This window comes from Chiloscyllium punctatum, chromosome 26, assembly GCF_047496795.1.
Source record: "Chiloscyllium punctatum isolate Juve2018m chromosome 26, sChiPun1.3, whole genome shotgun sequence".
NCBI classification, from domain to species: domain Eukaryota; kingdom Metazoa; phylum Chordata; class Chondrichthyes; order Orectolobiformes; family Hemiscylliidae; genus Chiloscyllium; species Chiloscyllium punctatum.
This window is the reverse complement of record NC_092764.1, coordinates 26,051,681-26,065,667: the sequence shown is the minus strand read 5'-3', so window position 1 is coordinate 26,065,667 and position 13,987 is coordinate 26,051,681. Positions and strand designations below refer to the sequence as shown.

The 13,987-nt window shown below is 43.8% G+C and overlaps 1 protein-coding gene across 4 annotated transcripts in view; it reads left to right on the top strand.

Moving 5' to 3' along the window:
- Positions 1–11,043: 11,043 nt before the first annotated feature.
- LOC140496345 (beta,beta-carotene 15,15'-dioxygenase-like) overlaps positions 11,044–13,987 on the top strand; it is a 39,090-nt gene continuing 36,146 nt past the window's right edge. For 2 of the 4 annotated variants that reach the window (XM_072595966.1, XM_072595963.1), the window contains exons 1-2: positions 11,044–11,425; positions 12,575–12,703. In XM_072595966.1, coding sequence (XP_072452067.1) covers positions 11,362–11,425; positions 12,575–12,703 — 193 coding nt within the window. In that variant the 5' untranslated portion in view covers positions 11,044–11,361. Of the gene's footprint in view, positions 11,426–11,691; positions 11,823–12,182; positions 12,245–12,574; positions 12,704–13,987 lie in introns of those variants that run through there. The other 2 variants (XM_072595965.1, XM_072595964.1) reach the window with 2 other exon arrangements.

Sequence of the window (13,987 nt, the reverse complement as noted above, 5' to 3'; positions counted from 1 at the left end):
CCTTGCTAACCAGTTTCCCATGGGGAATCTTGTCGCACACCTTACTGAAGTCCATATGGATCACATCTACCACTCTGCCCTCATCAATCCTCTTCATTACTTGTTCAAAAAACTGAATCAAGTTTGTGAGACGTGATTTCCCATGCACAAAACCATGTTGACTATCACTAATCGATCTTTGCCTTTCCAAATACATGTACATTCTGTCCCTCAGGATTCCCTCCAAAAACTTGCCCACCACTGACATCAGGTTTAATGGTCTGTAGTTCCCTGGCTTGCCCTTACCACTCTTCCTAAACAGTAGCACCACATTAGCCAACCTCCAATCTCCTGGCACCTCACCTGTGACTATTGATGATATAAATATCTCAGCAAGAGGCTCAGCAATCACTTCCCTAGCTTCTCACACACTAGCCATACCTATATATACTGTCATGGACAGATGTATCTTCCACAAGTAAATCAGTGAGAATGAGGTCTCATAGATTTTGACCGCTTGTTGATCCCTTACCACCTGCCATTTGAAAGTCTGGCAGATTTGTCCTTCAGTGTTTAGATAGTAGAAGTCTGCCCACACAGAGTACATTCAGTGCCCTTGCTGCATTCCGTGCTTGCTACAAGCCATGTTCAATAGATAAGGTACTAATTCATCAGCTGTGGGTGGTATGTGGTAAATAATAGGTAGAGGTTTCCCAGCCCACGTTTAAATTGATGTTTTGACATGGGGTATGGAGTTACTGTTGATGTCTACCAGGACAACTTATTCCTGAATCCATGCAACTGCAATTCTGAAAGTGGGGCACAACATGGCCAGGGATGTGATGATGGTGTCTAGATCATTGGTCGTAAGGTATGTTTCAATGAGTGTGATTATGTCAAGCTGTTGCTTGACAGCTCTTCTGATATTGATGCAAGATCTCAGGTGTTAGTATGGAGGGAGGACTGGACAGGGTTGATGAGAGAAACAGGGATGTATTGTTGATCTTTCCAGTGCCTTCATGAATGCCAGGTTGTTGGTCAGTTTCTATTTCTTTTTGAACTACTTGTAGTGGTTTGGTGCAACAGTATGTCTATAAAAAGTTTACCATACTCTGTGGTCTGGAGTCAATGTGCGAGTGGCAGATTTCCTGCCCTGAAGGATATTAATTAACTAGTTGGATTTTTAACAACAGCTGATTATAATTTCATGGAGCCTTTGCCAAAATCAACTTTTAACTCTATCCAGACTTTAATTAGCTGATTTGAATTTAAATTCCACCAGCAGCACAGGTTAACCTGTTACCTGTTGTGGTTCTGTTTGCCGAGCTGGGAATTTGTGTTGCAGACGTTTCGTCCCCTGTCTAGGTGACATCCTCAGTGCTTGGGAGCCTCCTGTGAAGCGCTTCTGTGATCTTTCCTCCGGCATTTGTAGTGGTTTGAATCTGCCGCTTCCGGTTGTCAGTTCCAGCTGTCTGTTGCAGTGGTCGGTATATTGGGTCTAGGTCGATGTGCTTATTGATTGAATCTGTGGAGGAGTGCCATGCCTCTAGGAATTCCCTGGCTGTTCTGTTTTGCTTGTCCTATAATGCTGGGTATTGGGTCCTTTGGTTTTGCTCATGATCACCAGAACGATGTAGTGTACAAAATCCCATGCAAGGACTGCACAAAACACTACATAGGACAAACAGGAAGACAGCTAGCGATCCGCATCCATGAACACCAACTAGCCACGAAACAACACGACCAGCCCCACACGCAGATGACAAGCAACATGAATTCGACTGGGACAACGCTACTATTATAAGACAAGCCAAACAGAGAACAGCCAGGGAATTCCTAGAGGCATGGCACTCCTCCACAGATTCAATCAATAAGCACATCGACCTGGACCCAATATACCGACCACTGCAGCAGACAGCTGGAACTGACAACCGGAAGCGGCAGATTCAAACCACTACAAATGCCGGAGGAAAGATCACAGAAGCGCTTCACAGGAGGCTCTCAAGCACTGAGGATGTCACCTAGACAGGGGACAAAACGTCTGCAACACAAATTCCCAGCTCGGCGAACACAACCACAACAACGAGCACCCGAACTACAAATCTTCTCACAAACTTTTGAATAACCTGTTACCTCCATAAGTTTTAAACTGGGTCCAATGAACACCAGACTAGTGACCTTACCACTGGACCATTACCTCAGAAAGGAATTGTGTTTTCGCATTACAATTATATCATTACTAACCAAATGCACGTAGTGCTGCACAGTTTATCAAGTCCTCTATCAGTCTATTGTTAAAGAAAGGCGCATTCTCTCTCTCTCAGAATTTAAACATTTTTGAATCCCTCCACACTGACTCATTTCCTTCAGCTTGTTCATTTTATCCTCTGTAACTGCAGTATGAGGAGATGTAGTTTATTGAAGATCAATTTTACAGATAGCTTAGTATTAAAATAATTTGTAAAGCAACAATTGTCCTTTTCATTGTTTCAATAACTAGTGTGTTAACAGTCCAGTCTGAAATCTATGGCAATGAATCACTAATTATTGTTCCCTCTGACAATACTTTGTTAGGCCAATGAACAAAGTGATCTATACTCCGACACATTAAAAGTTGTAAAATATTGCGGAGTTAGAATGCAGTGAATATTTGAGAGTTTCAATCAAATTGATATTTGTTTCTAAATATTGCTTTTATTGAGTTTTGTGATTAATTTACGATACATACTTTCCTATTCTTTATATGATTTACAGGTAACATACATCACACTCTATAGATGAGAGTGTATGATCAATGTGATAACAGTAATGTCACTGAAATAAACATTACAGTTTAAATAGAGTGAGGGAGTGAGAGTGCCCTTCTTACTTCTAACATTCAGATTCAAGCTTAGAAAATCCATGGGCCATGTAGTGGAAAGCTAACTAACACTTTAATCTCAGTTTGGCACACACTGTAATATCAAGTTTGTTACAATCAACTCAGAAGTGTTTATTCACCTCTAACACAGTTGGAAGTCAGATGACTTCCAATAGTTGGCTCAGTTAAAAATTTTTTTCAGGCAAGTGCTTAATAGACTGAGGAAAAATAAATTTGATGAGACAGCAATTTTGTGAGTTTGATTCTAATTCTTGGTTCACAGAAAAATCAGCATTTTGTTGATACAAGCTAAAAAGGGAGACAGTAAACTAATTATTCAGATTTTCAAAACATCAGTTTAAATGTGGGCTGGGAGACTGGTTTACTTCCAATCCCGTGTTATTTGTTAATACTGAGACTTCATAAAACTTAGATACTGAGATTTCAGTTAAAATAAATTAATACTTTGAAAATGTCCAAACTATCAATTTCTTTGAATCATACAATATTCTGTTTACAGCACAGATGGAATCATTCTACTTTTTCAATATGGCCAACAAGTTGCCATCCAGATTAATTTCACTTTTCAGCTTTTCATTTGTGGTCTTGAAGGTTCCAGTACTTCAAGTGTACATCCAAATACATTTTAAATCTTACGAGTGATTCTGCACTTAACATACTTTCAGGTAGAGTTCCAAATGCCCACCACCCTTTTGTAGAAAAGGATTTCTTATCAAATTTCTCTTCTCTTAATTTGTGTCTTTAGTTATGGACCCTGTTCCTTGAGGAATTTGGCCACCTTATCCACTCCTCCCAAACCCCACTCCTCTCACACCCTCAATTTTATACACTCCAGTTAAGTCTCCCTCAGTCCAAACAAAACCATCCTGTACCTAGAATATAGAACAGTATAACACAGAACAGGCCCTTCAGCTCACGATGTTGTGCCGACCACTGATCCTCATGTACGCACCCTCAAATTTCTGTGACCATATGCATGTCCAGGAGTCTCTTAAATGTCCCCAATGACCCTGCCTCCACAACTGCTGCTGGCAACGCATTCCATGCTCTCACAACTCTCTGTGTAAAGAACCCGCCTCTGACATCCCCTCTATACTTTCCTCCAACCAGCTTAAAACTATGACCCCTTGTGTTAGCTATTTCTGCCCTTGGAAATAGTCTCTGGCTATCGACTGTCTTTCTGCCTCTCATTATCTTGTATACCTCAATTTGGTCTCCTTTTCTCCAATGAAAAAAGTCCGAGCTCAATCAACCTCTCTTCATAAGATAAGCTCTCCAGTCCAGGCAGCATCCTTGTAAACCTCCTCTGAACCCTCTCCAAAGCATCCACATCTTTCTTATAATAGGGCGACCAGAACTGGACGCAGTAGTCCAAGTGCGGTCTAACCAAAGTTTTATAGAGCTGCAACAAGATTTCACAACTCTTAAACTCAATCCCCCTGTTAATGAAAGCCAAAACACCATCTGCTTTAACAACCCTGTCCACTTGGGTGGCCATTTTAAGGGATCTATGTACCTGCACACCAAGATCCCTCTGTTCCTCCACGCTGCCAAGAATCCTATCCTTAATTCTGTACTCAGCTTTCAAATTCGACCTTCCAAAATGCATCACCTCGCATTTATCCAGGTTGAACTCCATCTCAGCCCAGCTCTGCATCCTGTCAATGTCCCGCTGCAGCCTACAACAGCCCTCTATACTGTCAACGACACCTCCAACCTTTTGTGTCATCTACAAACTTACTGACCCATCCTTCAATCCCCTCATCCAAGTCATTAATAAAAATTACAAAGAGTAGAGGCCCAAGAACAGAGCCCTGTGGAACACCACTCACCACTGACTTCCAGGCAGAATATTTTCCTTCTACTACCACTCACTGTCTTCTGTTGGCCAGCCAATTCTGTATCCAGACAGCTAAGTTCCCCTGTATCCCATTCCTCCTGACCTTCTGAATGAGCCTACCATGGGGAACCTTATCAAATGCCTTGCTGAAGTCCATATACACCACATCCACAGCTCGAGCCTCATCAACCTTTCTAGTCACATCCTCAAAGAACTCGATAAGGTTTGTGAGGCATGACCTGCCCCTCACAAAGCCGTGTTGACTGCATTTAATCAAGCCATGCTCTTCCAGATGGTCATAAATCCTATCCCTCAGAATCCTTTCTAACACCTTGCAGACGACAGACGTGAGATTTACTGGTTTGTAATCGCCGGGGATTTCCCCATTTCCTTTCTTGAAGAGTGGAATTACACTTGCCTCTCTCCAGTCCTCAGGTATGACTCCAGTGGAGAGTGAGGATGAAAAGATCTTCGCAAGTGGCGAAGCAATCGCATTTCTCGTTTCCCAAAGCAGCCGAGGACAAATCTGGTCCGGGCCTGACAAAAGTTTCAGCACATCAGCTTCCTCTATCTCTATCCATTCCAACATGCACACCTACTCTTCAAAGGTTTCATTCACTACAAAGTTTGTTTCTTTCGTAAAGACAGAAGCAAAAAACTAATTTAAGGCTTCCCCTACCTCCTCAGACTCCACACACAAATTCCCTATGCTATCCCTGATCGGCCCTACTCTTTCTTTGACCATTCTCTTATTCCTCACATAAGTGTAAAATGCCTTTGTGTTCTCCCTAATCCGTTCTGCCAAGCCTTTCTCGTGCCCCTTCCTGGCTCTCCTCAGACCATTTTTAAACTCCTTCCTCGCCTGCCTGTCATCCTCTAGAGCTGAGCTTGACCCTAGCTTCCTCCACCTTATGTAAGCTACCTTCTTCCTTTTGACGAGAAACTCCACCGCTCTCGTCATCCAAGATTCCTTTATCTCACCACTTCTTGCCTGTCTCAGAGGGACATATTTATTCATCACTTGCAACAACTGTTCCTTAAACAGTCTCAACATGTCTACAGTGCCTTTACCATGGAACAATTGCTCCCAATCCATGCTTCCTAACTCATGTCTAATTGCATCATAGTTTCCTCTTCCCCAATTAAATATCCTCCCATTTTGCCTAATCCTCTCCTTCTCTATAGCTATGTAGAATGTGAGGCAGTTGTGGTCACTATCACCAAAATGCTCTCCCACCACAAGATCTGATACCTGCCCCGGCTTGTTTCCGAGCACTAAGTCTAGAATGGCCTCAACCCTCGTCGGCCTGTCAACGTACTGAGTTAGGAAACCCTCCTGAGCACACCTTACAAAAACAGCTCCATTCAAATCGTCTGCTCAAAGGAGGTTCCAGTCAATATTGGGAAAGTTAAAGTCACTCATTACAACAACCCTACTACGTCCACACTTTTCCAAAATCTGCTGACTTATGCTTTCTTCCATCTCCCTGCTGCTATTGGGGGGGTCTGTAGTAAACCCCTAAAGAGGTGACTGCTCCCGTGCTGTTCCTAATTTCCACCCATACTGACTCAGTAGGCAGATCTTCCTTGACAATGGAAGCTTCTGTGGCTGTGATACCCTTTCTGATTAGTAGTGCTACACCTCTCCCCCCCTCTTCTATTCTTTTTAAATGCTCTAAATCCTGGAACATCCAGCAACCATTCCTGCCCCTGAGAAACCCATGTCTCTGTTATGGCCACAACATCATAGCACCAGCTACTAATCTATGCTCTAAGTTCATCACTTTTATTCCTGATACTCCTTGTGTTAAAGCAAACACACTTTAACTGATACCTTGGTTCCTTGCCAGGAAAATCCTTCCCACTAGCTGGTCTACCTCTTGCTATTGCCTCATCTGCATCACCTTTCACCTCCGGTATATAGCTCAGGTTCCCACCCCCCTGTCATACTAGTTTAAACCGTCTCGAACTACTAGAGCAAACCTTCCACTTCCAGTTCAGATGCAACCTGTCCTTCTTGTACAGGTCCCACCTTCCCCAGAAGGCATCCCAATTATCTACATATCTGAATCCCTCCCTCCTACACCAGCTGCGCAGCCACGTATTAAGCTGCGCCCGCTCCCTGTTCCTCACCTCGCTATCTCGTGGCACCGATAGTAAACTAGAGAACACTACTCTGTTCGTCCTGCTTTGCAGCTTCCATCCTAACTCCCTGAAATCACTTTTTATATCTTCGATCCTTTTCCTGGCTATATCATTAGTGCCAACATGTAACAAGATTTCTGGCTGTTTGCCCTCCCCTTTTAGAACCTTATACACCCGATCGGAGACGTCCTGGACCCTGGCAACATACCTTCTGGGAATCCCAATCCTGACCACAAAATCTCCTGTCGATTCCCCTAACTATCGAGTCCCCTACCACAAGTACTTTTCTATTCTGCCCCCTTCCCTTCTTTGCCACAGTGTCAGGCTCAGTGCCAGAGAACTGACTGCTATGGCTTTCCTCTGGTAGGTCATCCCCCCCAGCATTATCCAAAACGGTATACTTATTGCTGAGGGGAATGTCCACAGGGGATCTCTGCACTGTCTGACTGTCCCCTTTCCTCCCCCTAACTGTAACCCATTTATCCTTGTCCTGAGTCTAGGAGTGACCAACTCCCGATAACTTCTCTCAATTACCCCCTCAGCCTCCCGAATGATTCGTAGTTCATCCAGCTCCAGCTCCAATTCCCTAACACGGTTTTCAAGGAGCTGGAGTTGGCTGCACTTCCCACAGATCTAGCCAGCGGAGACGTGTGCCATGTCTTCCACCTGCCACATTCTGCAGGAGGAGCAAGCAACTGCCCTAGCATCCATACCCGACTTATCTGAACACCCACTCAGTACTAAAATAGAAAGCTTAGTTCAAGTTGTTATAAAATCAATAACAAACTTATATTCAATAGAGGAAGTTTAGAATGAACCTTACCTTATTAACTAGGTTAGAGGAGGAGGGCGGGTGGGAGACTCTACAGTTGTAGAGTCTCTGGTTTAGCTGCCTTGCTGATATATATGGTCACTGCTTACCTTCCCGGCTGCCCCTCTGGTCCTCGTCACTTATTCCGCTCCTTCTGTGAAAGGGAAAACACCGCTGTCCGCTACTGGTAAGTAATTTTTTTAAAAACTGCCTTACCTTAGCTGCAGTCTTCTGGGTTCGTCTTACCTCCACTGCTGCTCGCACTCAAAATGGCCGTTGGCGTCGATGGGCGAGTATTTATACTCACTGCTTACCTTCCTGGCTGCCCGTCTGGTCCTCGTCACTTCCCCCCGCTCCTCCCGCAGTCTTTGCTCATAAATAGTATTCTTCAGTCCAGGCAGCATTCTCCTCTATCTCTTCTGCACACTTTCTGGTGCAACGATGTCATTCTTACACTACGGTGATCAAAACTTCAAACTGTGACCTAACTGGTATTGTGTAGTTCCAGATTAATCTCTTGGTTTTTATATTCTCTGCCTCAGCTAATAAAGGCAAAGATCTGAAAACGTGAACTCCAAAGGCCCTTTATACCTCCATTTCTCAGTATCCTACCATTAGTTATTGTCTTGTTTACCTTCCCCAATTGCATCACCTCCCACACCTCCAGATTTATCTCCATTTTACTATTGTTCTACCCACCTTGCTTGTCTGTTGATACTTTTTACAGTCAACAGCTTTTTTTTATTGCCAACTTCTGTATTGTCTGTAAGCTTCACAATCAACCATATATATTTATATATAGCAAGAGATGTAGTACTGAGCTGTATGAAACCGAACCGGAAACCGCTTCCGGAGACAAGAACATCCATTGACCAGTGCCTTTTGCTTTCTGCTTCAGACGTAGTTTTGGATCCAACTTGTCACATTACCTTGACCTTTTACTTTTGTGACTAATCAATCGTGTGCGAAAATACCAAAAGTCTCACTAAAATATGTGTGTGACTTCATGAAATACACAACCCTTATCAAAACTTAGAACACAGAACATAGAACAATACAGTACCGAACAGGCTCATCAGTCCTCGATGTTGCGCCAACCCATGAACTCATCTAAGCCCCTAAGCCCTACACTATCCCATCATCATCCATATGCTTATCCAAGGACTGTTTAAATCTCCCTAATGTGGCTGATTTTTCTCCATGGGCAAGCAGGACATTCCACATCCTTACCTCTCTGAGTAAAGAATCTGCCTCTGACATCTGTCTTAAATCTATCACCCCTCAATTTGGAGCTATGCCCCCTCGTACAAGCTGACATCATCATACTAGGAAAAAGACTCTCACTGTCTACCTAATCTAATCCTCTGATCATCTTGTATCCCCTCTTAGTCTTTCCAGTGAGAACAGACCCAAATCTCCCAGCCTTTCCTCATAAGACCAGGCAACACCCTGGTAAATCTCCTCTGCACCTTTTCCAATGCTACCACATCCTTCCTGTAAAGGGGCAACTAGCCCTGTACACAATATTCCAAGTGCGGCCCTACTAGCGTTTTGTATAATTGCTGCATGATATCAATCACTCTACCAATAAAACCTGACACAATGTATGCCACAGCACTATCAACCTGATGAAGGGCTTTTGCCCGAAACGTCGATTTTACTGCTCTTCGGATACTGCCTGAACTGCTGTGCTCTTCCAGCACCACTAATCCACCATCAACCTGGTGGCAACTTTCAGGGATCTGTATACATGGACTCCAAGATCCCTCTGCACATCTACACTACCAAGAATCTTTCCATTGACCCAGTATTCTGCCTTCCTGTTATTCTTCCCAAAGTGAATCACCTCACATTTATCTGCATTGAACTCCATTTGCCACCTCTCTGCTCAATGCTGCAGTTTATCCAAGTCTTCCTGCAACATTCTTCCACACTGTCCACTACTCCATCAACTTTAGTTACATCTGCAAAATTACTAACCCATCCACCTATGCCTGCGTCTAAGTCATTTCTAAAAATGACAAACAGCAGTGGTCCCAAAACAGATCCTTGTGGCACACCATTAGTAACCGGACTCCAGGCTGAGAGTAACAACTTCTTGTTAAGTCCTCAAAGATTTCAGTGGTGTTTGTCAAACATGATATTTGCATAACAGATGTCTGCTGACAAGTTTTGATTCATTTATGTCATTCTAAATGAAGATATTTCCTGTCCCTCAGAATTTTTCCAGTTATTTTGCCATCATCAAAGTTATGATGACTGGGCTACTTGGCCTCTCCTTTCCTGAACAAATGTACAATACTAGCTGTTTACAAGTCCTCTGGCACCATATAACTCAGAGAGGATTGAAGGACCCTATTCCATTTTTCCAGTTTTTGCTCTTCTGTTGCATCTGTTCCAACAATACTTTCTTGCACAATGTTTCTGTCATGCCTTCCTTTATCCTCAAGTCTCTGTCTGGGAAACAGGCCTTTCAGTTCAATCCATATCTGCTCTCATCACTGCTTCTCCCTCCCAGAACCACAATAGGAATCACCCCTTCCTCTCCAATCCATGGCACAAGCCTTGGAAAAACAAAGACTAGAGAAAAGAATCACTGAATTTTAACACGCCAGCAACTGGTATTTTCAGTTCTGTAATCTGAGTCACTGGTTAAGTCAACCAGTAACATCACAATAATAATGTTGTTGTGGTGGACAGTTCAAAGTGCTATCCTTTGTAATGCATAAAGCAAGGATTTGACATGTATCAATCTTCATTGTTTTAGGTTTCAACTGGTGTGGGACGGTTCTGATCAGTCACTGCTGAGGCTCATAAGTGACAGTGCACCAGAGAAACCAGAGAAACTGGTGAGCTCTTCTGATTTCTTGCAATAGGTAATGGCACACCAACAATCAGAAACAGAATCATTCTATCTCTTTCAGTCACTGAGATAAGTTTAGGGAGCAATGTGCCCATCAGCAAGCGATTGCAACATATTTCCGTTAACATTTATAGCAAGTTTTATACAAAAACACTGGGAGGGAAATTGAACATGTGACACTTTTGGTAATGTGGAGAAGTCAGAAGGTCCGTGTAGTACCTCCACGAGGTCTTCTAGCCCATAGAATCCCTACGATGAGGAAGAAGACCGTTCGGCCCAATAAGTCCATACTGCCCCAATCCCTGAGACCCTGCATTTCCAAGACCGTTCCATCTGCACATCTTTAGATTGTGGGAAGAAACTGGAGCACTCAGAGGTGACCCACTCAGACGCACACAGAATGTGCAAACTCCACACAGTCACCTCCACACGCACACACCTCGTGCTGTGAAGTAGCAGTGCTAGCCACTGACCCCCCCCCCCCCCCCCCCCACCCCAGCCAATCATTCTGACGCACATTGCAAGATTGTTGAAAGTGACTGTCCGGGGTTGTAACAAATACAGGATCACCTCTTCGAAATAAGGCTTAAACAAAAATGTGGCAGAAAATTCTACTTGAACAATAATCTGGGGGCAGAAAGCAACAACTCTAACTGTGCAATGACGTATGTTTTGACTTTGACTTTTCCTTCAGATGAGCTCAGCACGCCAGTGAGCAAAAGCAGAACCTCCTCTCGGTTTAGCAAGCTGTACAGAAAAGATCAGAGACAGACAGACGGAGAATAAGTCGGTCAAGTGCAGGCGTTGGACGGGCATCGTCAGCTGCCTGTGCTGCTGTGACCATGCAATCACTGTTCAGAGGAAATAAAAGAGAATCTCCAGAGCCAGTCAAAGCAGAAATTCAAGGTGAGAAAGTATTGTTTATCACTGTGTAACCAATCTGGGACTCAGTTTAGTGTTAACTACGCTTACGTTTCCAAAACCGCGGCGCCTTAAGAAAACAACAAATCAGGCAGCGGAAATGATACAGTCTTCTCTACCAATTTGCCAGTCTGGGAAAGTGCTGAAAGTTTGATCAGGTGGTGAAATATTTGTCCTAGTGTTTGCTTCGGGACCTGCAGCTTTCTGGAAAGTCATTTGCACACCAGGAGCAAAGCTGGGCAGTGGGAGCCGCCGCTCTGTGAACCTCCCGAGCTCCGGTAGTGCTGAGGGCTACAAGCTGTAGGATCAGGGTCCCACACCAGGGGCGGGTCCCACACCAGGGCCAACCGCAGACAGAAGAAGGAATTGCGCTTTTCCTCACGTGGGTCTACTTCACCCAGCACAAACAGAACTGGCTGGGTGAAACTGCATGATTAACATTCACATTGAAGAAGTTGGTCTCAGTTCCCTGTCACTTCGCACTTTTTTTTTAAAAGCCTATAGATTCATCCTGAAACACAATTATTCGCGTACTGACGCAAAGATTCTGTGCAATCTTATTATGAAAATATGCACGAATTTTGTCCTTTTTGCCTGAGCTGATGAGCGCGACATAGTGGCTCAGTGGTTAGCACGGCGCCAGGGACCCAGGTTCGATTCCGGCCTCGGGTGACTAGGGTGTGGAATTTGCACATTCTTCCTGTGTAGACTTTGCTCGATATGCTCCAGTTTCCTCCCATAGTCCAAAGATTTGCAGGTTTGGTGGACTGGCCGTGCTAAACTGCCCAGGGATGTGTAAGCGAGGTGAATTAGCAGGGTTACAGGGATATGTTAGGGAGGTGTTTTGGGTGGGATGCTTTCAGAGGGTCGATGTTCACATGAGGGGCTGAATGGTTCTGCTTCCTCAGTGTGGGGCTTCTATGGTCGTATCCTGGACAAACAAATGAATGTGTGAGATTTAAAGTTCTTGGAACTTTGGAAAGAATTTTACTTCCACCGGTATCTTGCCACATTAAGATCCACTTGCTAATGTGTCACAGATTCTGCAAGTCCTTTGCTGTTTCACGTGCGCATGGCATTGACGTTCACAGAATAAGGTGGATTTTAACTCAGGATTATTTTACATTTGAATAGGCCAAATCCCACAATGGCTGCAGGGGACACTCATTCGAAATGGACCAGGCATGCACAAAATTGGCGATACTGTCTACAACCATTGGTTTGATGGATTGTCTTTGTTGCATAGTTTCACTTTTGAAAATGGTAAGTTACTGTAGAATACTTTTCATCTCTTTCCAGATGTGGAAATAATACTTACCAAGACTGTCATTATGACATTCCCTTTGCCTTGATTTGATATACTGTGCATTTTCCATCAAGCATATAATCTGCACGCAAAATCTGTGGGAACAGTTTTACAAATGGGCTGTCAGACACAGTGAATAGAATAGAAATGTATTGTCATGTGTGCTTTTGCTTGAAAAATAGATTGAAAAGTTTTATAAGTCACCCAGCACAACACCGACATCAATGATAGAAGTCATACATAATAGTGAAAAATCAGTAAAACTGAGACAAAGTTCATGACAGTTCAATTAACAGCTTAATGTGAGGTTGTTTTGTCATAGAATACCACTCTATAGATATTATACTCATTTAGTCATAGAGTCATAGAGATGTACAGCATGGAAACAGACCCTTCAGTCCAACCCATCCATGCCAACCAGATATCCCAACCCAATCTAGTCCCACCTGCCAACACCCGGCCCACATCCCTCCAAACCTTTCCTATTCATATACCGATCCAAGTGCATCTTAAATGTGGCAATTGTACCAGCCTACACCAAATCCTCTGGCAGCTCATTCCATACACGTACCACCTTCTGCGTGAAAGAGTTGCCCCTTAGGTCTCTTTTATATCTTTACCTCTCACCCTAAACCTATGCTCTCTAGTTCTGGACTCCCCCACCACAGGGAAAAGACTTTGTCTATTTATCCTATCCATGCCCCTCATAATTTTGAAAACCTCTATAAGGTCACTCCTCAGCCTCCGACGCTCCAGGGAAAACAGCCCCAGCCTGTTCAGCCTCTCCCTGTAGCTCAGATCCTCCAGCCCTGTAAATCTTTTCTGAACCCTTTCAAGTTTCACAATATCTTTCCAATAGGAAGGAGACCAGAATTGCACGCAATATTCTAACAGTGGCCTAACCAATCTCCTGTACTCAGTACTCTGACCAATAAAGGAAAGCATACCAAATGCCGCCTTCACTATCCTATCTACCTGCGACTCCACTTTCATGGAGCTATGAACTTGCACTCCAAGGTCTCTTTGTTCAGCAACGCTCCCTAGGACCTTACCATTAAGTGTATAAGTCCTGCTAAGATTTGCTTTCCCAAAATGCAGCACCTTGCATTTATCTGAATTAAACTCCATCTGCCACTTCTCAGCCCATTGGCCCATCTGGTCCAGGTCCTGTTGTAATTTGAGGTAACCCTCTTCGCTGTCCACTACCCCTCCAATTTTGGTGTCATCTGCAAACTGACTAA